At 41.9% G+C, this 27,088-nt stretch overlaps 1 protein-coding gene across 3 annotated transcripts; it reads right to left on the reverse strand.

Annotated features, from left to right (window-relative positions):
- On the reverse strand, positions 1–21,544 carry LOC121618288 (FYVE, RhoGEF and PH domain-containing protein 5-like). Of its 3 annotated transcripts, XM_041953709.1 has the most exons (22): positions 21,454–21,544; positions 17,879–20,453; positions 13,550–13,703; positions 12,954–13,012; positions 12,811–12,841; positions 11,964–12,115; positions 11,642–11,798; positions 9,561–9,651; positions 9,411–9,461; positions 8,887–8,945; positions 7,544–7,615; positions 7,276–7,344; positions 4,942–5,025; positions 4,640–4,719; positions 4,394–4,487; positions 4,128–4,265; positions 3,852–3,954; positions 2,990–3,126; positions 2,724–2,849; positions 2,395–2,552; positions 1,256–1,301; positions 1–122 (listed from the first exon to the last, which is right to left on the reverse strand). In XM_041953709.1, the coding sequence occupies exons 1-21, from the start codon at positions 21,461–21,463 to the stop codon at positions 1,265–1,267; spliced, it is 4,437 nt and encodes a 1,478-aa protein (XP_041809643.1). In that variant the 5' UTR covers positions 21,464–21,544; the 3' UTR covers positions 1–122; positions 1,256–1,264. The 3 variants fall into 3 exon arrangements, with proteins under 3 accessions (XP_041809643.1, XP_041809652.1, XP_041809633.1); XM_041953718.1 differs by lacking the exon at positions 1–122 and having other exon boundaries at positions 197–1,301; positions 2,751–2,849; XM_041953699.1 differs by lacking the exon at positions 1–122 and having other exon boundaries at positions 197–1,301.
- Positions 21,545–27,088: the final 5,544 nt, after the last annotated feature.

Below are 27,088 nucleotides of genomic sequence, written 5' to 3' on the forward strand. Positions count from 1 at the left end.
AGGGAGTGCTACACGTGTAATGCCTCCTTTTTTGTGTTGATTGAGCTCCATCAGCAAGGACACAGTGACAGGAAGTCAATGACAGCCGCCTGTTGTACTTAAATGTTCAGCCCACTTGCCATCTAGAGGACAGGAAGTGAATAAAGACAAAACACAGACACAGGCCGTTTCCATCATTACAGCCTCTTTACTTGATTTTAAAATAATAGTGTTAGAAATTTAAACATAATAATCATCAAGTACAGTACAAAGTCGCTGAAGTACAGTTCAAAGACACTGATTATGTAGATCAGTCATTCATGGTTCAGTCCAGGGCAAAACAATCTGCACAGCTGGATGTGACGTCTTTATACAAATAAGAATTTACATGACGCTTGCTTTAGGTATTCAAAACAATAAAGACATAATTGGCAACACTTATCTCGATTAAAAGCAAGTATGTTCAGTAAGTTAAGTGAAGTACATAAGCTGAAGCTCTTGGCCTCTATGATGAAAGTACACTCATATTTCTTTTTCAGGTTCTTTCCTTTCTATAACAGTGCAAAATGCATAGAAACTATTTTTTCACTGGCAGGACCATCTCCAATAATACAGTACATGGCAAAGCTACAGTCACTTCTATACATATAAAATTACTCAATCTTTGATACATCCTGTGCTTCAAAGTATTAGTCATAGAGATGCATTTAATCCAGTGGAGGAACACATGTTGGAATGAAGGCATAACTAATTCATTTTTTAACTGAAGATCAGGCCATTCCACATTTGGCCATGTTTGAGGGAGGATTAAATTTGTTACAGTTTTTCAGCCTCCATGGATATGACAGTAAAAAGACTGTGGTTAAAGTGTATGTTCAGTTATTGAAATGTTTTAGTTTATGTTGTCTTAAAAGAATAGTTGGAATCGTCTTTCTTCCCAGTGATTCGGGGGGGTGTTGCTGATCAGCTGCTGGGGGAAATACAGGTCACATCAATGTAATGTTCCACACTGGCAGGTATTTGGGCCAACACCTCTCATGGTTCTCAGCGTCACACCTGCTGTAGCAGCAGGCAGGGGACACTGGAGGATGACAAAGTAGGTAATCGTGTCCCCTCGCAAAAGAACACCATGTCTTCTTTTATCCACTCCAGCCAGGCAAGTTACAACTTGCAGACGTAGTCAAATGTTGTGTTTTATTCCCTGTGTTTCCTTGTTGGTTTCACAGTCTGTTAGGAGCAGAAGAAAGACAGCACACTTCTATTTTTGGCAACCCACCTTTTCATCCTATAAAACGGTGGCTTCCTCCATGGCGTTAACCCACCTGAATGAAGAGAAGGACAAAACAACATGAACTGCTGATGTGCTAAAAAAGTTATTTTACTCAGCTTCAGCTGAAAACTACCCATTCTGTTTCTGTCAGCATGACATATAGCTGCATTATTAACAGAGCTAATTTTATAGCTTGCTCCTGAATTTGAAACATTATAGTGTTTTGCCTAGAGGAGTGGTTTTTATTACCTTTTCTGTTTCATGAAACTTAGTCCACACATTACTGCTTTTCATCAAAAACACTGAAACTCTAAATTTGATTTTGTCATATCCCTCCCTTCTCCTTAGGTTATGCTTTTCTTTCTTTCATGACATTCATTCATTGTTTCCTGTTTTATTTTGAAATACTCAACTCTTCTCTCGTTTCAGTTACTTCACTTCCTGGACTTTCCTCTCCAGTGTATGTGGGCTCTCTGAGCCAGCTCGTCTTTGCACTTTGTGTCAAGCGTTCCAGTCTCTCCTCTTGTTAGTTCTCCCAATGATTTTCAGTATTTGCTTAGTATTCTTGGACCCTGCCTGCTCCTTGTTGGATTTGTTCGCCTGTTCGGGCTGCCTTCTGTGGTTTTGACCTTTGCCAGCTTCACCATCCTGTAAGCCTTGTGTGCATTGACTTTTCCAATAACATAACAAAATGCTCAGCCTCTGGCATCTGCATTTGGATCCAGTCCCTTGTCTTCCTGTTTCCCTGCATGCACACAGACTGGTGATGTTCATGCTTCCACTTTAGACCATGTAAATTTCATTGATTTGTCATGCTCAATGACAATAAAGGAATCTTGAATCTTGAATGTAGTCAGTCAAGGAAAACTATCCCATATTGGGCCTGTTAAACCCGTTTGAACCAGCTGAGCGATGTGAAAGTTAGCAAAAACTTATCAACAACTTATCAGTAGCAGCCCTGTGAGTCATTCATACTGGCAGCTTAATGTGAGTCTTGTTTAGTTTCCATTAGCAAGACAGATATCCACACCACAGTAAGAACCATTATGATTGCACGGTGTTTCAGACCGTAGTCAGACTTATACCTTTGAATTGTTGATCTCTAAACATTTTGAACTTTGCTGTCGAGTGGGTGTGCTCCTCACCTCTGGGCAGTGTGGTTGTCCACTGCTTTAAAGGTATAGTACAAAGTGTTTTTGTGGTAAAGCTGGAAGATCTTGGCGTCTACCTCCTCTCCTTCCTGCTTGTCAGGCAGCTTCACAGTGAAACCCAGCAGAGGTAAAGTCTCTGATGCTACTTTCTCCTGCAGACAGAGAAGTCATCAGTGGAGCAGAAGCGGATGAAAAGATGCAGTGATGTAACTGGACATTTCAGCACTTTTAGTTATTTTCAGCCAACTGATGGCTACAGACCTCACTGTCTAAGTGTGAATATGTGCTGTTCAGGTTAAAGGGGAGTGCATGTTTCCCCTCACCTCTTGGGCTCGGTAGGTGTAAAGCACCTTGTCTTTTAGGAGGAACCACAGTCTCTTCCAGCTCCTCTTGCTCTTCTTGCTGCGCTGTAGACTGCCGCTAATGGAGCCTTCCTCTGACACGGTCACCTGCACAAATAGGAGCCGGAAAGGACGGATAACTGGAAATGTTACTCAGAAAACATGACATAGCTGTCATCAACATCATCAGTAATCATGTGAGCATGGCCCCATCTGCAAACAAAGGAAGGCACATGTTGCAGGTGTACCTGAGTGAAGGAGGCGGTGCCTTTCCGATGCCTCCAGATGTTGGGAGGATGAATGTTTTGGAACACAGCAGAGAGAGGGCGACTGGAGCGGTTTGGACGAGGGCTGTTCTTACCTGGCAGTGCAGATGCATCTCCCCCTGCAGAGATATACAAATGCTTTTTAACTACAGCAGAAGACAGAGACCAGACCGTAGCACTCACACTAAGTGACAGAGCAGGTTAAATGAGCGTGCTGTCTGAACTGCACTGCAGCAGAGGCTACAACCTTCTTTATTGAATCATAAGGATAGCAAGGATATGCACGATTAGCAATGGGAGCTACACAACAAATCAGCATTGAGGAACTATTCCAATGTGGTGACCTTTGTTTTCCACAAATGCGAAATATGTTATTGGAAAGAATTACAATTTTTTAACAAGACCAATAAATGAAAAGTTTCCTTAACTACTGACAGTGAGATGAAACTGTATATTACATGCATATTACACATACTGGAGTGTAATCTCAGAATCTCCTCACCCTATAGCCAATGTCCCTTGAATCTATAACATCACTATATTATGGCGTATAAGGCACTGATGTATTTGATATCCACTACATATTGTAACCACATTATTTTCCAAATGTGCTCCTTAACTTATTTTCTGAACATATTTCTTGTAGAATACACTTATTTTTCCACACTCTCCCAGTTCTGTCTGATTTCAGTTGATTTTACTTAGCCTGACGCTGGACATACGTCAGTGATAACAATTAGCGATGTAGTTAACCAGATAGGGGTTAAGAACAGCAATACTAAAATCTGTCAGCTGTCAAGTCAAGTCAAACTGATTAATGAATCCTAAAATGTAGCTTCCCCACCTCTCTTCTTTAGCTCGTTGTAACAATGATCACACACTTTGGCCATGCGGTCTTTCATGTATTTCAGTGGATATCTGTTCCTGGAGCAGCTTCGACAAACAATCTGTGTCAAACAACAGAAATTCACCACAGATTACATTACATGCACATTAAAAAGATCAGGAAATAATAAGTGTGTTCAGCACATTAAATACACTGAAGGCACAGTTTTTTGATTCCTGCATAACAGATATTTAAGTTTTATAGAACACTGTGTTTTATTTTTGTGTGACTGACTCTTCCGCAGCCGTGGCAGTGGTGTCTACGCAGAGTGATGCTGAAATCTGAGGTGCAGTTCATGCACATCATCACTTGTGAGACTGGAACAAGTGTGGGAGCTTTCTCTCCTAGAGACAGGTGCAAACGATCTCTGGCCTGGAACAAACACACGGAAAAAACATGCTGCATCACGCTGCAGAGACTGATGACAGTAACTAAGAAAAATAAAAATGATATTCAGTAAGAACTCAGTAGATGAATACAGAGAAGCAGAGTTTGCTAACCTCTGAGCAGCTGGTGAATGCTGCAGATCCCCTGGTGTGATCAGTCACAGCGCGGCTTAGAGTGTAAAACCAGTCCTCCCTTTCAATGAAGGAACTGCAAAAATACACACAAAATCACTGCAACATTATTACTAAAATGTAATTCAGTAATTGAAGCCGTACTGAAGACATTAACACCGAATATGTAAAACACCAGCTGCAGCAGTAAACATTTTGTACATTTTAGGTTTTAGAGGTTTGACCCACCTTGCAGACAAAGTGATGGAAATGTCTGTTCCTTCAATCCTGAGCGCATTCTGGATATTTTCTATGATGGGTTTACTGACCTGCAAAACCAGTAAAATCACAATTTAAAGACCACAGAAAGAGAAATAATAATAATAAATGTTAACTGCAAACAGGTAAATCATTTAATTAAAGATATTGTTTAACATTTTCATGGCTGTGTTGCAAAAAGTTCTCTCAGCTTTTACTGCTTATCAGCTCCTGATATGAAAACATGGTTAGAAACTAAAGTGACAGCAGGTGACTAGGTGAAAGACTTTGACCTTCAACCCTGTGAGTGGCAGAGTATTCTTCAGCCTGTATTTCCCGTCCTGCTGAGGGTAGGTGTACAGCAGCACATCATTCATCTAACAACAGACAGAGGTAACAATCATTATTCACAGTAACTCTGTGCAACAGACAGGTAAATGCAGATCAGAGGACATGTTAAAAACATACCACAAATAAGATAAAATAGACTGAATAGTCAGTGGCTGGACATATATATTCATGTATGTGCAGTGATTCTCCAGTAGGTGGCACTCCAAGCTAATACAAACTTAACTTCAAGGAGCTCACAGTTAACTTAGTGATTGGTAAAAAATTCACACCAAACCTTGTATATCTTTGCTCATATTTTTGGTCAGGTGGTGCACAGTTACAAGTTCACACACACACACACACACACGCACGCACGCACACACACACACACACACACACACACACACACACACACACACACACACACACACACACACATACTTCTTCATTGTACACCAGCTGCTGAAGGGGCAAAGTTTCTCTGTGCTCATCCTAAATCTGAGGACATGCACCTACAAGCATGAATTTGTGTAATAACAACTAGTCTGGAGGCCAAACATGGTCCGGTATAAAAAGTACACAAGTATGATGTGGAAACCTGAAACCCCCAGCGCTCATACACTGAAAACTGTCATTTACGAGGTAAGAGAGACATTTTGGGTCCAGCAGTTAAAGTTTTGAAATGCAGTAAAGTATTGACTTTGCAGTAAGGGATGTTTTAGTAAGGGAGAAGGAGCGGTTTTCTTACGAGGCAACTGGATTCATGAGATCGCACAAGATCACACGAGTCGAGAATCCACCTTGCCAGGCTTCAAGTTATTTGCTTGTAGTAAAAGTTGTTTTGGACTAATCAGCGTCCTGATAGGAACTCCTGGCAGCTATGGACGAGTGTGGTTTAGGTGTGATATGAGTGAGAAGCAACTGTCTGCTCGAGAAACAACAATGGCGGCTCCTAAAGAGGACTCCATGGAAAACATGTTTTTGCTCATCCTTCCACAAGAGTCCCACTACTTAGTCATATGGTTCATTGATCTGATTGGTTAAAGTTGGCCTGTGATAGATGGTGATATGATTCATCCAGTCATCTGCCAAGTACAGTTTCAGGGTGATTTCCCAGATAGTTCTCTGTAACAAACCATCTGGCTTGTCATTTTAAAGGAGTGGATGCAATTTGAAGAATTTTTAAATTATCATTCCCAGCAGACTATTTGTGTACATCTAAGAAATGGGAGGGGGGACTATAACTTTAAAACCCCATACCTTGAATTTTTATGATCCTACACAAGTGGGATACTTCAGTATGTAGCTGTCAAAGATGATATCAAACTGGATCATTAACCACTGCATCATCTTGAATCATTTTCTTCACTGTCCCTGTGTGCTTTACAGTTTTGTTGTGACCGGCAGCTCTTGCAGACCTGTTTTTATCATGCTGTCTCCAACATTAATAATGGCTGATTACACGTGATTTCCGTCTGGATGGATAAAATGGCAGATACGCAGCGATGATTACCAACATTCCTCCAGAAGAGACATTTACGAGCTTTTTTAGTGTTGAGCCCGGACCACAAATTTCGAAAACCCCACAGGAGGGAAAAGCAGCGCGCTTTGACGATGCTCTATGGATAATCTGCAAAGGCGTTTCATTGTCTAATCTCTCTCGATCATAACAATCTCTATGTTAAGATTTCATAAACTGAGTGTTTAGTGCAGTGTGAGCTCTGTCTCTTTGACTCGCTCTTTTCGCATCTTTCATGAAATAAACTACATTGTGTTGACCTGCCTGTGACAGGCGGTGAAAAACTACATTGTTACTCACTTCATGCTTACAGCTTTACCAGTCAGACTCTGGTCCCCTTCCTCTACATCCTGCTCCCTGTTTACTTTAGCATTATCTTAGCTGTAAGCACTGTATATATTAGAGGAGCTGAAGACACATCACACTAATATTTAGCTTACAGAATTAAAGTCGTAAAAGTGCACAGGTGTACACGGATCCTTCAGTTTCTAAGGAGCTGTTGTTGACCTTCCCTGTGCTGTCAGTAAAGAACTGGCTCAGGAAGTCAGCATTCAGAAACATCCTGCCAGGAAGCCCTGCTCTTAATAGCTCAGTCTGGACGTAGAAACAGACCAGACAGAAAATGTCTGACTCCACAGATCACACAAAGATGTCTTAAAAACTCACCGTAGTCACATGATGAAACAAATATAAAGATTATAAAAAAAACGCACAGTACTGTATGACTACTGGCACATGTCTTTTAACTTAGACACTAGAAACAGGAAGCAGTGTTTACCAAAAACAGATGGCGGGGCTGTCGACTCTTCCTGCTGACCTTCATCAGGGTGCCCTCCTTCACAAAGACCTGATTAAAAAATACACATAAACTTCTCAAGTCATGACACATAGAGGGCATCTGCAATAATTAATGTTGTTTTTAAAAGCAGGCTGGCTGGGGATTCCCGGCTGAATGATTGTGTAAAGGGCAACGCAGGGGTGGTGCAGGGCAGACAGGGCGGGCTGGCAATCAACGGACAGAAACAATGCTCTTATCAGAGTCCTACCCTGCCAGGCTGCAGCAGGTCCCGCAGGCCGCGAACGCTGTACTCTATGTTGACCAGACGCAACAAGTTCTCCTGAGACACGAAGAGAGAAAACAACAGACAGACAGGGGAGAAAATGAGACGCCAAAATACCAGAAACAATGACAGCTCATTACCAGAAACCCCAAACTCCCTTTATTAGTATCACCGGGATCGGGCAGGCATATCATATATTGTTCTCTTTAGAATTAATCAGACTATTCAGAAATGTCATTGCTGGTCATGTGACTCTAACTACTGTACTAATAGCCACCAAAAACAAGAGTCTGCAGCAATGCTAACAGCTTTTTGAGGCCGCACTTAGATACCACGGTGCTGAGAGCCAAATGCTACATCAGCATGCTAACAACTCTCACTCGCTCACATACTTGTGTTTAGCTGGTAGAGTCCCCATCTCTGGTGAGTGTGTTAGCATGCCAGCGTCCGCTTATTAGCACTGAGAACAAAGAAGAGCTGTGGCCCAAATCAAAGTACTGGACAAATTAAAAATTATGCTGGTGAAAGTTAAGGGATCATCAAAGTCCTTTCAGTTCATCATGTCAGGAACATGAATGTGTGTCATCATCTGGTCAAATGGATCAAATGGTTGCCAGATGATTAAAATATAAGCATATTTCTTCTACACAAAGCGATGCTTATTTTGTCAGACCTTGCTTTAATTTTTGCTTTTTGCTTGTAATGATTGGTGGAAAGTAGACGTTGCTTTGTTTAAAGGGGTCCCAAGCCAGAAAGGTTGGGAACTACCGCTCCTTGTGTTAGGAGCATAAAAGAGTGTGTGGTTAAATTGGGAAAAAAAGGCAAATTTAAGCTTGGTTTCCTGAATGTAGACTCAACCCTAAGAGCATGATTTATATTTATAATCGAACGTTAGAAATAGGATATTATTTTAGTAATATAATTTTGCTAATTTGTTTGGGTGAACCTGCTCTCATATTTCTTCTCCTGTGTACATTTAGTTAAATCTGTGCACTGAAAGGTAACGCTACATCTACTCAGGAAGGAAGTTAACTCAGTAATCTGTCTGGGACCGGAGCTTGGATGACTGGGCAGGGAATGACTTAAACTTAAAAGAGGTAGAGTTTTCACAAATTTACAGAATTAGACTCTTTTCCAAACCAGACACTTCTGACACACAGAAACAACCGATATTGTTAGAATTACTCATCTGAGGGATCCTGCAGGTGTGTGTTTTAATGCCTGTGTGTTCAGTGCTGAACAAGGTTTAGGCTGAAAATAAAATATGTAATTCTGGATGCAAACGTTTGTTTACACATGAGTTACATATGTCTACACATGATACTTACCCCATGTTTCAAGCTGTCATTTGCTTGATCTGCAATGTCAGACACTACTGCCACAGCAGCTGAATGGGACGAACACAGAGAGAGAGGAATCATGAAAGACTCTTCATGTTCAGACGTGAACACATTCACAATGAATATTCATAATTGATGAGATGTTTCTTTGTTCTTTGTTTTGATGTAGAAAGTCACCAAACATAAAACTCAAAATGAGTCAGGGGCCCGGACGTGTCTGCAAGTCTGGACTGGGGTGGCTCCCTTATTGGAGATAAGAGATAGTGCTGCTGCAGCTGGCCTTTCTCATGAATTACACATTACAGTTTTCAAACTGGAATGACTGCCTGGTGGGTTACCAGCATAAAAAAAAAATCTAAATTGGCTCTCTCATGGCCGTCTCTCCATGCCAAATGAGAGAGAATAAATTCCCTGTAAACACAGAGCCACAAACACAGGCCAGTAAGGCTCTCCTGTGACTAACAGAGTGAGCAGCCTCTGACCACACTGGGTCTGCTGTTTGTTTATGGTACCTTGGGTGTCTTCATATTCCTTGGAATCAGGGGAGAGGTTGTTCAGATAATCTGTGAGAGGAGTGAGAGCAAATTAATGCAACCACTATGGGTGAAATATAGATTTTTTGCTCAGTAAATCCTACATCATGTCTGTCAGACGAGACTCACCAGTGAGGAGCATTCGGTACTGAGCCACACGCACAATGACCTGCAGGAGCTGATGTTTCAGGGATACGTTCTCCCCAGCTGGACTCTGCTGCTGAGATAAATAAACCAAATTCAGCATTTTCACTGTATTATTGCTGCTCATTAGGGCCAAATATACTGTATAAATCTAGGCGAGCGTTGGCCAAACAACATGTCAGATTCATCGACACAGTCAAGGGATCCTGCTGAATGTGTAAAAAAGACTTTGTCAAAGAAAATGATAGTTGTGCAGAGAAACAAACTATATAGCAACACTGGACCTTAGAGTGGAACCACCAGCAACATTGTAAGTGTGAACAAGGGCCAGTAACACACACTGCTGATGAGCACAGCGCCTTGCAGGATAACAAGTGTTTGTTTGTGTGTGTGCGCATGTGCAAAGACAACAATGCTGCATGCGTCAACACCCTCTTTCCCATTCTTAATAATCAATCATCTCTCTCTCTCTCTCTCTCTCTCTCACACACACACAGAGAGAGAGAGAGAGAGAGAGAGAGAGAGAGAGAGAGAGAGAGAGACAGACAGAGAGAGAGAGAGAGAGAGAGAGAGAGAGAGAGAGAGAGAGAGAGAGACATTACATTCAAAGTGAAAATTAAAAGTAATGTTTGAGCTATTGCTTAGTTTTTTGGTCCGTCAACAGATTTAATTCCAAAGCATGAAGTAACTATTCTGTCAGCAGTTTCCTATTAAAAAACTCTAAGTTACAAACTCATAATCAATAAAATTCATAATGATGAAAGGAGGCAAACAGAGAAAAGAGCTTACTGCACGGATAACTCACAACATCCTGAGGAGAATCTAAGGACTTTGAAACATGGGTGCTCTTAAATCAAACAGAGAAAACTGCCCAGCTCTGCAAAGACTTCTCCTCCGTGGTCTATAAACTGGAGGGAAAATATTGAAAACTCCTTTGTCCATGGCTGGATAATATCTAATTGTAAATTAAAAAGTGGAAAGTTAACAGATGCTGCAATTTCCCTCCGGAACTGTCAAGCATACCATCATATCCTGTTCTTTTATACTGTATGTCTCATATTCCAAATTTAATAGCTTCTCTGGCTGAGTGCTTTGAAAAACGCTGTCTTGTGTCTGGTCATTTAATTGAGGCTAATTATAACTCCTCACTTATGTGCGTTGTTTGGATATGTTGCGGAGCTCAGAAAAGCTGCTGGGAAATACCACCAACGTAAATTTTAAGATTCCCCTGTTTTTCAAGAGAGGTTCAATGGTTGTTCTGAGTGGCTCATACCAAACATATGTGTTCTTAACATCTAAACATAGAGTCTGTGTCTTTCCTTTGGGTGTCGTGGCAGCTCCTTTCAACAGCCCAGACCACTGTTGCTTTAAATTTAATTATCGCTTTTATTCACTTAGATGTCAGCCTTTTGCTTGAGCCTTCTAAAGGGCTCTCTCAATAACACACACTCAGCCATCGCCATCTTTGTCACCACAAAGCATGCACTTTCATCTTTGTCATTGCACATAAGAGACACACACGAACACACACACTGAACTCTGCTGATACGAGATAATATGCAGAGGTAAATGAGCCTCTTGATAACCATCAAATATGAGGTTGAGAGCAAAGTTTCACTGTTATTTTTAATCAAAACCTCAGCTAAAGTGATTTTTATTGAAATATTTCATTATTTAACAGTAGTCCTGCTTTCCTGGTCTTTAACAGTGAGCAAAACCTTTACATCACACAACAGGTGAGGAAGAGGAGGACCAAGGGCATAGAGCCTTTCCTCACTGAAGAGCCAGTGAGAATATTACAGATGGACAAAATACACTGTTTGTACCCAACTACGTTTTGTTATTTTGTTCGTATACCAGAATAGGAAAAATCAACAAAATAGTACTGTACACACATAAGTATGAACGTGGCCTGGTGTTATTTAAAGATATTCATCATCATTTTGCTTTCCCATGAAGTGTGTGCGTGATTTCGATTTTAAATGTGTTATTGATTTTTATGGATTGCATTGTGTGTTGCATCACAGATTTTGTGTTTAGAGTTAGAGAAGCACTGTAGGTCTGACCTCAAACTGGTGAACAATGGCTGCAAAGGCAGGTGAAGTTCGACAGCTGTCCTCCAGCAGGCTCATGCTCCGGTCGTAGTGGCCGATATAAGTGGTAAAAACCAAGAACTCTGCTTTTCTGGACAGGAAGATGTCTGCAATCCTCTGGTTCTCCTCCCTGAGAGGAGAAACAGAGGGGAGAGGATGCACCAGTCCTCAGGTTACACATAATGCTGTCTGAGATGCTTTAATGAGCGCAGGAAGAGTGTGGAAGGTAATTTCTTTTTAGTCACAGCATATGCACATGCAGCGTGAACAGCATCCGGCGGTGCACGCGTCTCACCAGTGTCGGATTCGATTCTCCAGCTCGCTGAGGATTCTGCGGTGTAGTGTGTAAACATCAGGCAGCTCATTGAGAATCTCTCGAAGCCTCTCTTCATTCAACACAGGTTCCCCCTCGTCCCCGACTGCTGCTCCCACCGCCTCCCGAAAGTCCTGCCACACGGATGTGGAGGGATGTTTATCTTTCATATTTTATGTTCAAAATACTAAACTCACAATTTCACTCTAAAGTCTGCATTTCACTCCTGTCCCATTCTTCTGCAAATATCTGACAGCAGGGCATACATGAGTTATTGTATCAAGAAAGCGCATCACTGATGAGAACGCTGGAGCAGCAGTGGCTGAATCCACACCAGAGGGATTCAATCCAGGAAGGGAAGTGAGAGGGCAACACTTGTTTCTCCCCCGTTATCACCACTGAGGTTCCCTTGAGCAAGGCATAAAAGCCATAACTGCAGCGATGGAGCTGCTCAGACTCCAACAGATCAGAACTGTGCTTGTAAAATGCAGCTTTTAGGGGTGAATGTGAATGTGAGTGGAACAAATGTTCCAAGAAATGAGCATTCACGGATAAATAAAGAACAGACCCACAGTAAAAACAGAATTTGATAAAAGTTAATTTGCTTAAGACAGCATACAAGCATACAAAGATGTTTATATTTGAGGGAATTGAAAAAATTAAATTTAAACCAGAGGGACATGACCTGCCTATCTTAAATTTGTAACTGCAACTTTAGCTCTGCAGAGACAGCCCACTGTAGCCTAACATTGCTCATTGAGACTATCTAGATACATGAGAATTATACCGAAATAGTAAATTGAAAGAGCACAGAGATCACATCACTTACTTCCTGGAGGAGCTTGAGGGCTTTCACATGTCTGAGGACAGTAAAATAAATACACAATTAAACAGAAAGTGAAGGGAACTTGATTAGTTTTAACAGATAAGCAGAAATGTTTGATGGGGGCAATTATTTCATATGTAACTTACAATCTCTCCGTATCCACCAGCTCTTTCACGATGTAAAATGCTCTGGATCGGCCGTCAGGCTGCAGACAATCACATTAATTACTTGTAAAAAGCCCAGGGTTAGGAAGAGCTAAAGCATTTTGGCAGCAGTTCAACAAATATAGCTGGCTTCCCTCTCCACATCGTCTCCAAGCGGCAATCAAATTCTAAATAATGAGGACAGCAGTGTAGTAGCCCATTAACCTCCATTAACCCACATTAAAATCTTGGCTTGTAAGGGCAATTGTGCAATTGCCCAAGGTGAAAAACGGTTCACTTTGTTTGATTTCGTTTTGGTCTGTTCTTCGAATAAGTCATTATTTCTGCCCATTTGAAAAATGTGACACCTGTGCTTACAAAGAGATGGCAACAAAACAAGTTAAATCACTTTCTGATGGCTTGAGGGGACCAGTCCTAAAACAGTACCAGACAGGGGAAAAGACTGCACAACAACACCAGCTAAGTAATGATGAAGTTTCACTTTCTTAAAACCCATATAGGATATCTACAAGTTCACAACAGGAATCTAAAACTTTTCCATCTCTGCACAAACTCAACACACATTTATCCGAACTAACCTGTCTGTCATAATTACTGTCTGCACCTCCCTCTTCCTCCTCTGAGGTGCGTGCTTGGTCTTCCCCACCAGCCGTCTCTCCCGCGACGTCACCCACTGAAACGGTCTGTGGAGCAGCGGCCACCGAACACACGTTGTAGGCTTCTGTATAGGCACTGGTGAGAAACAGGGGGTACTATGGTGAAGTGTAGCACACACACACACACGTGCGTACGATAAATTATGTGTGCACAGGCTCATAACTGACTGACTGACTGCTGATAAACAAAGTCAAACTGACATGTCAAACTTCAAATACATGCATTACCATATCTGGTCGAGTGGTTGTTTCCAGCCTTTTCAGCTTGTGACCCTCTTATCACAAGTTAAGGCCTCAGTGTGGTATGGTAAACGTGCAGTTAGCTTAGCACGAAGACTGCAAACAGGAGCTAGCCTGGTTCTGTCTTATGGTAACATAAACTGCCTACCAGCACCCTTAAAGCTCACTGATTAAACAGTTATATCTTGTTAGGCTGGGAGCAGAGCCTTCCTGGAGTCTCTGCTGGCAGCCTGGCAGCCGCCACAGAAATCGTCCAGCACACAGCAAAAAGGAAATTTTCACCGTTTGGCTCTTGTATGGATTAGACAAAGGAGATACTGTACTGTTGGCAGATTTTGTTTGGACAGAGCCGGGCTAGCTGTGTCCCAGTTTCCACTCTTTATGCTAAGCTAATCTAAACAGCTATGGGCTGTGACTTCATATTTATTGTATGTAATATAGATCTTATCATCAACTACTCCTTCAATGTTTTAAGGGCCCCAAAGATGTTAAAGTATCCAGTATTTCCCAGTATAAAACGTATAATGAGAGAAGCATTATATATATTAAAAAAAAGCATATTTCTCTAGCACTTTGTGTGAGTGTGATATTAAATATCCTGCATGTCCATCATCTTTTGACCCCTTGGTGGGGTCTCAACCCCCAGAGTGGGAACCACTGGTAGTATAGTAGTATGTGAAGTAGCATTTCAGTTTTTTTTTGCCATAGACTACATGGTTTTTACCACAGCTTTGACTCAGTGGTTCTAGATATGAACAGTGTTCAGTCCCCAAACCATTCATGCGAGAGTAAATCAGATGAATTTCATTTAACCATCTAAACCATCTTTATGGTCCTTTATGATCGTCTGCGTTGAAATATAAGGCTATAACATATTCAGCGTTTGAAGCAAATGTGAATAGATAAAACATTGCAGGTCTAGAGGAACCAATAAACTGATCCTGAAGGCCCTGCAGTGACAACTGTACCCAGCCAGGGACGCGTGTCTGTGTTTTATGCTACAAGATTCTCTTCTGCAGGGAGCCCAAATGAATATGCTAATGGTTGCAGCTCAGTGGGGAGTGTAAGCTGTGCAAATAAAAACATGTCCTTAAGTTACAGTAGTGATGCAGTAGTCCTCTATGTGACCAATTGCCTTGCCAATGTTCCTGCCATGTTTCACTCCAAGCACCAGTGGATTTAACCCCACTGAGATGCAAATTGGCGACATGTGACCAACATATGTGAGCAGTTCAGATCTCTGCATTGCACACATTAGAGCTGCATGGCCCATTACTGCTCAAGGGATCAAACTCTGGATGAGATACCGGGGGGTGTTTGAACCACAAATTACATGCACAGTTTCTATATTGGGCTTTTATATCACTGCCACATAAACTACCTCTGTCACAGTCGTTGTGTGGCGGCTCAAGGCAAAATCTATGGAGATAAATTACACAGGGAGATAAGAAATAGCCATTTTCTTTTCGCCTCAGGCTCATTGGTGAGCCTGTTTGCTCCGCTGATGGGAGTGATGGGGCAAAGACGCCAGTGATCTCCAAACCATAATGTGCTAATATTGCCCCTTCAGGCTACTGTAAAACTAACACCCTAAACCACTGACTCTGCTGTCCATCCGGACATTTCTTTGCTGTGATTACAGGCGCTGCACTCACTGAGAGCTCAAAGTGTGGAAAATGATATCATAATCATAATGCTGTCTTTATTTAATACTAGCATAGAAAGCTCAGGCTCTCACACAGATGCATGTTAACTGTTGCAATTGTGTATTTTGTGATGGAAAAGCAATTATATAAAGAAGATTTTGAAAATAAGACCTAGTGCTAAATGAAGCGTCCAATGTTTTACCAAACTTTGAAGTCTTACCTGCCTTAATTAGCAGTAGTACAGTTCTAGTACTAGTAGACAGAGGTAAGTTTTTTAGATTTACAATAAAAAATAAAATAGGTCATACAATGATGACAAAACATGGCACCCGAGGGGAATAAAGTGCAGGATAACTTGAACAAAAGTTTAACAATCTCCAAGAAGGCACCTGTTTGAATATAGTATATAACTTTTGGCTTATGTGACTGTAATCACAAGAGTATTTTTAGCAGACATTAATAATTCGGCAGAAGGGATCTGGGGATTAATCTCCCCATTATGTCCTTGATTAATTTATTTATCATTTGGTCTACAGAATGTTTGAAAATTGTCAAAAACGTCCATCACAATTTTCTTAAGCCCAGAACGATATCCAAATTGCTTGCTTTGATATACGATTAGATAATCCTTTATTCAACCCACAGCAGGAAAATCTGCACATAAAACAAAGAAAAGCAAAGATTTATGACAACTGAGAGGATGGAAACAATGAATGTGGAGCATTTTTGCAAGAACTATTTCAGTGCGACTCACAGTCCATAGACGATACCTGAAGTAATAGTAGACACACACTCCTACTATCTAATTGTCTTATTATCAAAGGTACACCCACAGTCAAAACCTTCTATCTATAAACCTATATACTAGAGTACAGTTGTGCTCATTGTGAAGTCTATACAGGCTGATATTTACCCATTGATATTCAACAATGGGTAAATGTATTATTACGCTGTGTGATAGGATCACTTAAATATCATTTTACACTTCATAAAAGAATAAAATCACACTTTCCAGTAGTGGAAGAGGACAGGATTTAATTTGATGTTCAGAAACAAAAAACAAATATTAAACTCACTCATTAGAGAAAAGACTAATAGGGAATTCTTGTTGTTGTGACTGAAGCCACAGGATGGAGGCACCAGCAGAGTGAAGGATAAAATGAAGATTGAGTATTTAGTTGTATTTATTGATGTGTATTATATCTGTTTGAGTACTTTAGGAAATAGAAAACACAAAGTTTTAAAATCAAGCCAAACGTTTGTCCTCCATTTACCAAAAAGGTGTATTTTAATGCCTTTGCTGTACAGTTTTTCTTGCAAACACGACCACAACGATGAGAGGGTACCGCTGCAGTGAACAACTGCTGACTGCAGAACATACTGAGATTTTATCTCAGCCTGTTGTTCCTGACTGGATAGAGAAGAGCAACGACTCCACAATGCTCTGACTATTAATCATCCTGAGCGGCCTGTATGATATGGGCACAGCCAACAGGAATGCAGGGGGGATGGGTTAATGCCAGCACAGCAGGGTTGATCATACAAACAAATGCCGCCACAGCAGGGAAACGACTCTAAAGGCTCTACCTACAGCATCAACACAAGAGCCCGTTCTTAACCCGAAAAAGATGATTTATGAATGAAACCAGCCTGTTTTCACTTAGTAGATCTGAAGAGACCACCCCCATCCCCACCACCTCCAGCGTTTCTCTATCATCCAACATGCCCCGACAACACACAGACACATCACAGTTTAGTACATCTCACTGTATAGCAAGAGGGAAGCTACTGCACTGTCCTTTCTTCTGTGCCCCTGATCACCACATCTATGTCTGCTGTGATCGCAGCATCGGGGGACTCGACATAATAAACAGTTATAAATTCTGCTCCCCTGGGGCATTGTTAAACCCTCACAGTGGTCGAGCAGTCATAAAAAAAGACTTGTGCTTGGTGTAAAAGATGTCAAAGATCACTATTATAATGTCCAGAAGGATCAATCTGCATTCAGTTGGTCCAGAACTGAAACATTTTCACAACAATTGGATGGATTGCTATGAAATTCTGTACGTGCGTTCATGGTGCCCAGAAGCTGCGTCCTACTGACTTTGGTGACACAAAGACTTTTTCTCTAGCACCTTCATCAGGACAAAATTAAAATTTTTCCAGTACTTTGGTTTGTGACCAAATACCTGCAAAAGTAATGACATTCCCATCAGCTTCAGCGACACTATGTGTCTATAGCTAATGCTAACACAGTATTCTAAGATGGTAACTATTATATCTGCTAAAAGTCACTTTAAGTATTACCTTAAGCCTCACAGAATTGCAAGCATGGCTGCAGACTCTTGGTGTCTCATTTACATACCTTTCTGTTTCCTGCTCAGATGACTGAGTTGTACTCTTGAACCCAGGGAGGCTGCTCATGTCTACGTAACCATCCGTCTCATTGGCGGAGGACAGCACGCGACTGGGACGGTCAAAGAAGTCTGTGAACGGCGCCTGTCGGACAGGCCTCCGCTGGGGGACCTGAAGGTTCTCGTAATCCGAGCTGATGGCAGGAACATTCTCGTAGTCTGAGGTATCCGCGTTGGGGAAGGAGATGGAGCGAGGTTTGGTCAGGGGAAGAGGTGTGAAAGGCACACGGGAGCGGTCCTCAAAGGACTCCACCCGGACCACGCTGCGATTGAGGAAGGCCACAGAGCTCCCTGTTCTTTTGTTGTCCTTGTAGAGCAGGAACTTAGAGGCCGGCTCAGGTGAAACATGAAGTCTACTAGCAGAGCGGGAGTTGAGCTGTGGAGAGCTACTCATGCTGTGTCGATCTGGATCCAGCAGTCTGCTGGCCATGTGGTGGCTGGATTCTGCTGACGGTTTAAAGGAGGACGGGTTGACATCCACCACAGGCTTGTTGTCTGTTTTCCGTCTAAACTTCAGCATCAGGAAACGCTTAATGGAGGATTTCTTTTTCCTGTTTTTCTCAGACGAGTCTCCTTCGATGAAAAGCGAGGGGGAGCTCTTTGTGATGGGTCTCTTGGTGATGTAGGCCAGCTCAAACGGAGGAGGGATATCCACTACAGATGTTGGAGTGGACAGGCCGCTGGATGACAGAGGTGAGCACCGAGAGAAGCTTCCAGATGAACAAATGGCACCTCCCTGTCTTGGGGATCCCTCCCTGTAGCTGTAGACACCCAGAGACGAATCCTGTCCCTCCATGGAGAGGGAGCGGGGATACAGGGACAAATACTGGGGTTTGGCATAGCTCCTGTGCACCATTGAGCTTAACATGGGGCTGCTGCTCATTGCAGGTTGTCCGAATGTACTCATGTGGGGCCTCTGAACGAACTGCACTCCCATCTCAGCCACATTATTATGAATGCGGTGTGACAGTGAGCGGGAGCGCGTCTCTGTTGACCTCTTATCAAAAGGAAAAACATTTTCACTCTCTGAACTGTGCCCCGGCTCCTCGTAGACATGCTCATCACTGATGTCCTGCTCCGTGTCGGTGGAGTCCTCCAGAAAGGGCACTATGTGACCCTCCAGGTCTTCCTCGTCGCTGAACACATCTGAGTCATTTGGTGAGAGCAGCTGGCTTTCTGAGAGAGAAGACGTCAGCGAGGTGTCGGTGTCCGTCGGCACTGAGATGGATACCAGCCTGAACCTCGGCTGGCAGTCCAAATGATTCAGCAAGGCGTCCGCTGTCTGAGCTTTGGCTTCTTCCGTCTTCATCGTCCATTTCTGATATGTTCTTACCTTGTTTTCATCACTGTTGTGGCAGCTGTACCCATTGTTACCAATCTCTACGTAATCCTCAGTGGACTGTCCATTTTTTGCTGTTTCCTTATGTTTCCCTGCTGATACTCCACCGCTGTTCACGGACAAAAGTTTTTGCGGTGTGAGTGGACTCTCTGGTAGTCGATGAGCCGGGTCAGTCCTCGGCATCATTTCTCTGTTGATGATGTCCTCTGAAGAGACGTAATAAGGCTCATGAGCTGGATCATCTTCCACAGCAACGTGTCTCTTAGTTGTATCACAGACCTGTTTGTGGTCTTCAGGCACAAAGTCATAACATGTAATGTTTTGTAGGGTTTCAACCTTTTCCTTTGTTTTATGGGCACATCTAAACTTCAGGATGCTACACGTGATGCCACAATCAGGAGCAGAATCCTCTTCTTTTTCCTCTCCATCTGCTAGAAAAACTTGTGCATCTTTGTCATTGATGAGGAGACAAGGTTCGTCTGTGAGAGACTCGGTTAAATCATCTGCTGTACAGTCACCTGTCTCGTCCTCCCCGATTTGGAGCTTTTCCTTCATGTGTCGATTTTCAGCAGAGTAGCAGCCTGCCTCCTCATCAATGCTATTAACAGAAATGTCTCCCACTGACAGGCCATCTGTGTCAGCCAGCGCCTCGCCCGCGTCACAACCTTCAGCGTCCATGTCCTCCGTCATGTCTGTGTCAACCATCTCCACCACCTCCTCAGAGTCAGCTGTGAGTCCGGCGTCACTGACCCACACTGTTTCGAGGGAGTCCACCTCCTCTGTTAGAGCACTGTCAGTTAACCTCCAGTCCTTATCCATCTTCTGAATCATGTCTTTTCCCTCCTCTGTCACCTCTCCATCCTCCACCTCCCCCGACAAATTCTCAACATCTTTTTGTGGTGATTTGAGGATGCAGCAGTTCAGCCGTTTCTCTGCAGGCAACCTGTCCGCGATCACTTTGTTTAGGCCGAGCTCTGTCTCGAGCTCTTCATCAACCTCGCCATCTGAAGTTAGCAGGCCACCATTAATGCATCCTCCCTGGTTGCCATTAAGCTCTGGTGTGACTTTAGGTTTTGGGGCTATAGAAGGTTTGGGACCCCGGGTTGCAGACATGAGAGGGGAGTGCAGCTTCAGGCTGGCGTGACAAACAAACCTTGGCTTTGGAGCAACAGAAGGCTTGGTGCAGTCTAAAAGAACAACAGGAAAAGGAAACTGTAAGATTATGCGCTTTAAAATAGCTTACAGGTCATTTGTATTGTGTCCCTGACCTAAAACTGCTCAGATATTCTAGATATTGTCGTGCTGTTGCAGTTTAACCATTTTCCTCACAAAATGCACACATTATTTGCTAAAAAAAAAAAAAAAAAAAAAAAAAAAAAAAATCTCACAATCTATCAAATATTGGTCAGCTTTCTTCCAGGAAGAGCAACCCAAACCAAAAATTTGTTAGTTAAAGGACACAATAAGGGACTTTAAATGAGTAATGTTGGCTTACATCCTTTGAGAAAGAACACAAAATAATCTAAGGGATTTCCCTGACTCACTTCCCGTGATTCAAGAGAAACCCCTCTCTGGCTGCCTTTACTACCTTGAGAATGAATTTTTAGAGGCAGCAAAGGACAGTGACAGAAAAAAGCAACAGATGTAATTAATGTAGCCCATATTCAATACATTTAACTCAAGGAAAACATACGTCACGTTTAGAGAAGGACTTGAACGCAACAAGGAAAATTAGGCTCACTGTACTTGTGTTGGCATAAGGTGTGAGTACCTAAGACATGACTTTATTCTGTTCAAGAAATAATGGGCAGCAGACCTGGATGGCTGCAAGGCTGGCTGAGAATCCAAAGCGTTTTTACCCTCAGTGAGCTCCAGTGGTGTTAAAACACAATGAAATCTAGATTCTCAGAAAGGTATAAAGTGAATAATTTACCAACATCAACACTGTCCTCAGCTCTGACATCAGAAACTCTGCGTTAAACACACTTCAAATCCGGTGGCACCGCCGGATTCTCCATGTATTCACAGGAAGGTACAAAAAAAGTGAAATATAAACTTGTACATATTTGCTCTCTGTTAGCTCTGTGAACAACAGGCTACGTATTAAATATCCAAAAACTATGAAATATAAGCTTTTAAGCACAGCGGTTCATATCCACCCTTGCCCCTTAAAATAAATCATCTCACCTGTGTTCATTTTGGCGAATCGACCGTCTCCAACATCTCGTCCACGAAGGCAGCTTCGAAAGGCACAGGTTTCAATATCATAAAAAAAGAAAAGCGGAGCCGAACTGAAGTTGAGCTGTGCGGACAGAGGCTGAGAGAGCCGGACTGACCACAGCTCCGTCGATCTTCCTCTGAGAGGGAAACGCCGCTCAGCTGATCGCTTGCGCGTCCAACAGCGCGCAGGACGCTACCGGAATCCAGATGGAGAGAGAGCTGGATCCGCGCTCACCAGCGCGCCGCCCCGCTGGACCCAGACTACAGCGGCGGCAGCGGGCCCGGTCAAGTGGTGGACATATTCACATCAGCCTTCAACGGAGCTTACAGGCTGAAATATATGTCACCAGTCATTACAGCACAATGTTAGGGCTGCGGAGGACGGGATGTGGATTGTTTGACGGTGGGGAAGTGAGTTAAAGATCTGTCATATACACACACATTTCAGCCAAATTTAGAATAAAACCTGCCAATGAGAACGGTTCTTGATCAACAACAAAACTACACACAAAAATAACTTTTGGTAACAGAATATAGTAGAAAAATGCTGCCTTTTATAAAGTACTTATTAGTTCTAATTGATTTATTACTGGTAGATTAATGTGTATCATTTATTTAGAGGTTAGTCATAAGCCTTTAATAAGTACAGTTTTTGGGTTGCCAGGTTGTGAAGATCGATTGACCACCAGCATTTAACTTGCAGACTTGATCAATAAAAAAATGCATTTTTAGCAAACAGAAAGGATAAACACCAGGCCATGCCGCAACCTGGCAACCCAAAGGTTATTCTAACTGAAGACTGTTAACTGATCTGAAAAGCATATCAGCCATTACCAAAGCCATCACTTACGACTAAGACAATGCATACAGAAAGTTTTCACACCCTTTCAAATTTTTCATTTTTTATGTTTCAGACTTAAAGTGAATTCATTTTGTCTCGTCAATCTACACACCATACTCCACAATGACAAATCAAAAACAGGTGGAATTTATTGTAAATGGACTAAAAATAAAACACAAGTGTTCAGACCCTTCACTTAGTACTTAGTTAAAGCACCACTGGCAGCAGTGACAGCCTCAAGTCTTCTTGGAAATGATCTTAAAAGTTTGAGACACCAGGTCTGGACTCTGACTGTGCCACTCCTGGACTTTCACAGAGTTTTCCTGAACCCACTCCTGTGTTTTCTTGGAGGTAAGCTTTGGGTTGCTGTCTTGTTGAAATGTAAACCTTTGCCCCAGCTTGAGGTCATGACGATGATGATTATGATGCTGCTGCCGTGTTGAACTGTAGGGACGGTATGAATGAGGCGATGCTCCGTGCTGCAGACATGTTCTTGTATCTGTGCCCTGAGACAATTCTGTCTCACAGGTCTACGGACAAATCTGTCAACCTCAAGGCTTTTCACTCTGACGTGCATCCTCAACTGTGAGACCTTTTATAGACACAGGTGTGCTTTTCCCAATACTGTCCAGTGAATTCATTGAATTGCAATTGTCAAAACAAAGGGTCTAAACACTTATGTAAATGGATATTTCAGTTTTGATAAATTCACACTCCAGAGCCTGTTTTTGCGTCATCATTGAGGAGCATTAGGTGTAGGCTGATGAGGAAAAACATGAATTGAATCATTTTAAGATCAAGTCTGAAACAACTTGAAAGGGTCTGAAAACTTTCTGTATGCAATGTAAACTCTTTGTAATGGATTTATTATTAGAAAGTGGTCCCACAATAATATTTCACCTAAAAAAAACCCTCAAAACATCCATGAAATGAAAACCTTTCCTCACGCTTTCTACAATTTCTGTGACTTGGTTAATTTTCTGAAGTGCATCAGTTTAGCTCAAGTTACCTGAGGTGAAGAAAATACAGATCCCAGCTGTTTCTGAATGATATCATCATAAAGCCGTATTTCTCTATATTATATGTTCACAAATATATTTGTGATCTTAAATCTTTTATTGATAAAGCAGCCTTTTTCCCCTGCACACCATCGGACTGTCTGCTTGGTGTGCAACAGGCCCGCTTCTACATAACAGGAAACTGCTCTCCCTGTTTCCTGCACAGCCCTACTTCACATCCTCATGCTCACATTTAACCCCTCGGTGAATTCACTGTGACTCACTGGCGGTGAAGTCAGGGGAGCTATTTTTACTCTTGAATTGTGGTCAGCTGGTGAAGATTTATTGCACACAAAAAAATGTCTGCGCTGTCCATCACAGATTGAGTGGCAACAATCAGGAGCATGAAAATGGGGAGTGGCTCCGAGGGGGGTCAGTGCAGCAGTGGGACGGAAAAAAAAAGGGAGTCAGGTCGTGGCTGTTTTGACTCCAAACCCAACACATAGCAACACATGTAAGTGGACTGACCTCACTCACTTTTCAGGCCATGAAACATGAGCGTGATTAGATGTGATCCCAGTGTTACATATACATTACAAATTGCTCTCAGAGAGATTAATCCTGGCCTAACAGCACAGGGTGAGCCTTCCTGGGAAACTGAAGCTTTCTCAGACACCTTGCAGAGGCTTTCTGTGTTGATGCGTCAGTGCAGGCCAATGGTGAACAGGCTCTCCTCATTTTTTATGCATCACACCGTAAGGTCAAAAATCAATCCACAGCTACAGGAGAAGATCCAGGCTTCCTGATACTTTACTGTATTAATAAATGGTTTACACACTCTCTGTCTGTCCTACATGACCAACTAGAAATGACATTTACATGCTGCTAATTTACATCTATGATTAAGTTGTGCTGACAAACATAATCACTGCCTGGTTCAGAGTCGACGTTTGTTTGACTGAATGAAACACTATATTTCACGTACCACGCTGGAGTGGCAAGGAGGCGGTCAGGGCGCATGGTGGGCGTACAAAGTACAGGACTGAGACACCAGAGTTCAGATTTCATATCCAGTCTGTGGTTAGGTTTAGGCAACAGAAGCACTTTGGTTAAGTTCAGGGAATGATCATGATTGCTGCTGACTTTTACTGTATTAAAATAGACCGTGATCTTTCCCTAACATTAACCAAGTGCTGCCAGAGCCATAAAAAGCTGAATTACTCTAGAAAAGACAAGTGGACAGCATGATGAACATGTTGCCAGTACATTAATCAACAAATTTCCTCATTATGCTAATACAAAACATAATTCAGTCGGCATTATGATTCCTTCAAAACTTGGTTACTGTTGCTTGTATGTTAGACATAAATGTAATTTCTAGGAGAGGGGCTCGCATTTAAAACCTAAGGAATGCTAGCAAAAACAAAAGTAGACACGCAGCTCTTACTAATTAGTTTAAACAGTATGGTACCAGAATATTTCTTTCAGTGTGCTACTCTTGAGACTGTACACACTATTGAAAACATCATGTGGATGCACCTTTGACAACATTTATGTTGGTGCAATAATTGTGTTTTCATATTAAGTCAATAAAGGGGAGGAAGGTGGGCCCTGCAGTCTGCAGCACGAGAGAATAATGAGAGATCCCACCCCTCCCAACACACACACACGGTAAAAATGGTGAATGCAAAGGGCTGGCAATATGCTGATATTATAAAGAAATCCAATGCAAAGACCAGAACAAACAATGTGTTCTCCTCAGTTCTTTACGACTTCCTCTGCAGCCTGTCTGTTGCTCTCATTTTCAGAAAAAGACTCAGCAATTTCCAGAAGCAGCTGTAGCATTTAGCTTATTCAAACGGGAGTAAGTTGCACATTTGCTGGGGACTATTTTCAGCTGTGGATTAATACACAGTTATGCTCTAGTGAGTATTAACAGTGACAGGACACTTAGGGTCCATTTATTGCTGGTTTTGGTCTTATTAATGGGAGTTGTCAACAATCAGAAAAATATAAAACAGCAAAGTTTTTTTAATATAACTATTGCAACTACGCTGTTTCAGAGCAGAAGTCATTCAAAAGCTAATTATTATAATCTGCTGCAGTACAATACAATGGATTGTGCCCTCAAATTAAAATCAATTTGTGTATTTATTGATTAGGAGCTCAACACTAAATCAATAAACTGTCATTTATCTATGTGGAGATTCAGGTCAGACGCATAAACAGCCGTGACATATTGGATGTGTACAGTAACGGTGTTGAACAATGTCGATATGTTTTCTGTAATAGATCAGAAAAACAATCTGAGCCGTGCGCAGTCTGAACCCTGAGGTGCATCTCCGTCTTTGTGTCTCCTGTTTGCGTCAGGCGAGGAAAGAGTGCGTCTCCTCCTCTCTCCTGCTCTGAGGTGAAACAATAAGACTGGGGCTTAAAAAAGGAACTCCATCTTGATATACTCCTTCCTGCGACTGTTTTCAAGTCTTTCAGCAAAGCTGGAGCACGGAGGGCGTAGTCACCCAGCTTTATGGATAATTCCAGTTATTTTCAACCTGGGTCTCATTGTCCTACTTTTTGACAATATCCCGGGTTTGTAAGGTTTTTAAAAAAATCCGCACTTACTTCACTTTGTGTCTCCAGTTGACAGGAAACACCGAAATTTCATTTTCAGACTAATTTTTTCTTGTGTTACATCAGAAGAATGAATTTGGTGTATTAGAATTCCCTGTGTTCTTATTTGATATTTTTTCCTCCTTAAAACATGTCTGTGTAATTAGTCTAAATTTTATAATTTTATCAGTGAGAGTCCTTTTGATTTAATGAGGACAAATGAGGACAAACTGAAGTATGAAAGGAACAAACATGCTTTAAGTGCAAGTCTATGTTACTTTATGTTAGAAACCATAAAGCAGAAAAACCACAGACGCACATTTATGTATCCTTGGAAAGTATTGTTGACTTGCACCGTCTTTGGCAACACTGAATCCTGTGAACTGAACCAATAGGACGCAGGAACAAACTCTTGTGTCATAGCTGTCTAATTTTAGTTTCCCTTCACATCATGACAAGGAAGAAAACACAGCTGGAGGATTGTTTTTGTTCTTCTGTGAGAACCTTCTGACAAGTGCACAATGGGATAAGTTCTGACAAAGGAAAGCTGTAAAAATAAGATTTATCATGTACGGAAAAAATTGAAATCTATTATCATATGTTTGTAGACTTTTTTTCTCGCATTTCTCATACAAACATGTTTATGGCTGCTGTTTACCTTGAATAATAAACTTTAAAAGAGTACTTTCACACTGCGCTCCTGTAATATTGTCTTAATTTTGTTTTAATGATCAAAATGAATAGAATGAGAGCTATAATCTTTATTTAATCTACTTTGACCCACTTGTGGACCACAGAAAGAATAACTGCTGCAATGCTGTTGCTAGCAGGGATCCTAATGAACTCAAATAAACAGAAACAATAAACAGTGAGCACAGATCACACATCACTGTAAAACCACACTGGATTAACCTGAACTGCTCCTCTATCAGGAGTGTTATGTGTGTCTTCAGTAACACGTCTGTGTGTGTGTGTGTGTGTGTGTGTGTGTGTGTGTGTGTGTTTATGAAGTGAATTACATCTACAAACATACATACATACAGAAATATGCATCCTACTCTCGCTTGTCTGTGATTGCTGTGTTTAAAATCAGATGTTTACTTTTACTGCCATTTAAGTTGCATTAATAATGAAGAGAAATGTGGGATGTTTT

This window comes from Chelmon rostratus, chromosome 2, assembly GCF_017976325.1.
Source record: "Chelmon rostratus isolate fCheRos1 chromosome 2, fCheRos1.pri, whole genome shotgun sequence".
Lineage (NCBI taxonomy): Eukaryota > Metazoa > Chordata > Actinopteri > Chaetodontiformes > Chaetodontidae > Chelmon > Chelmon rostratus.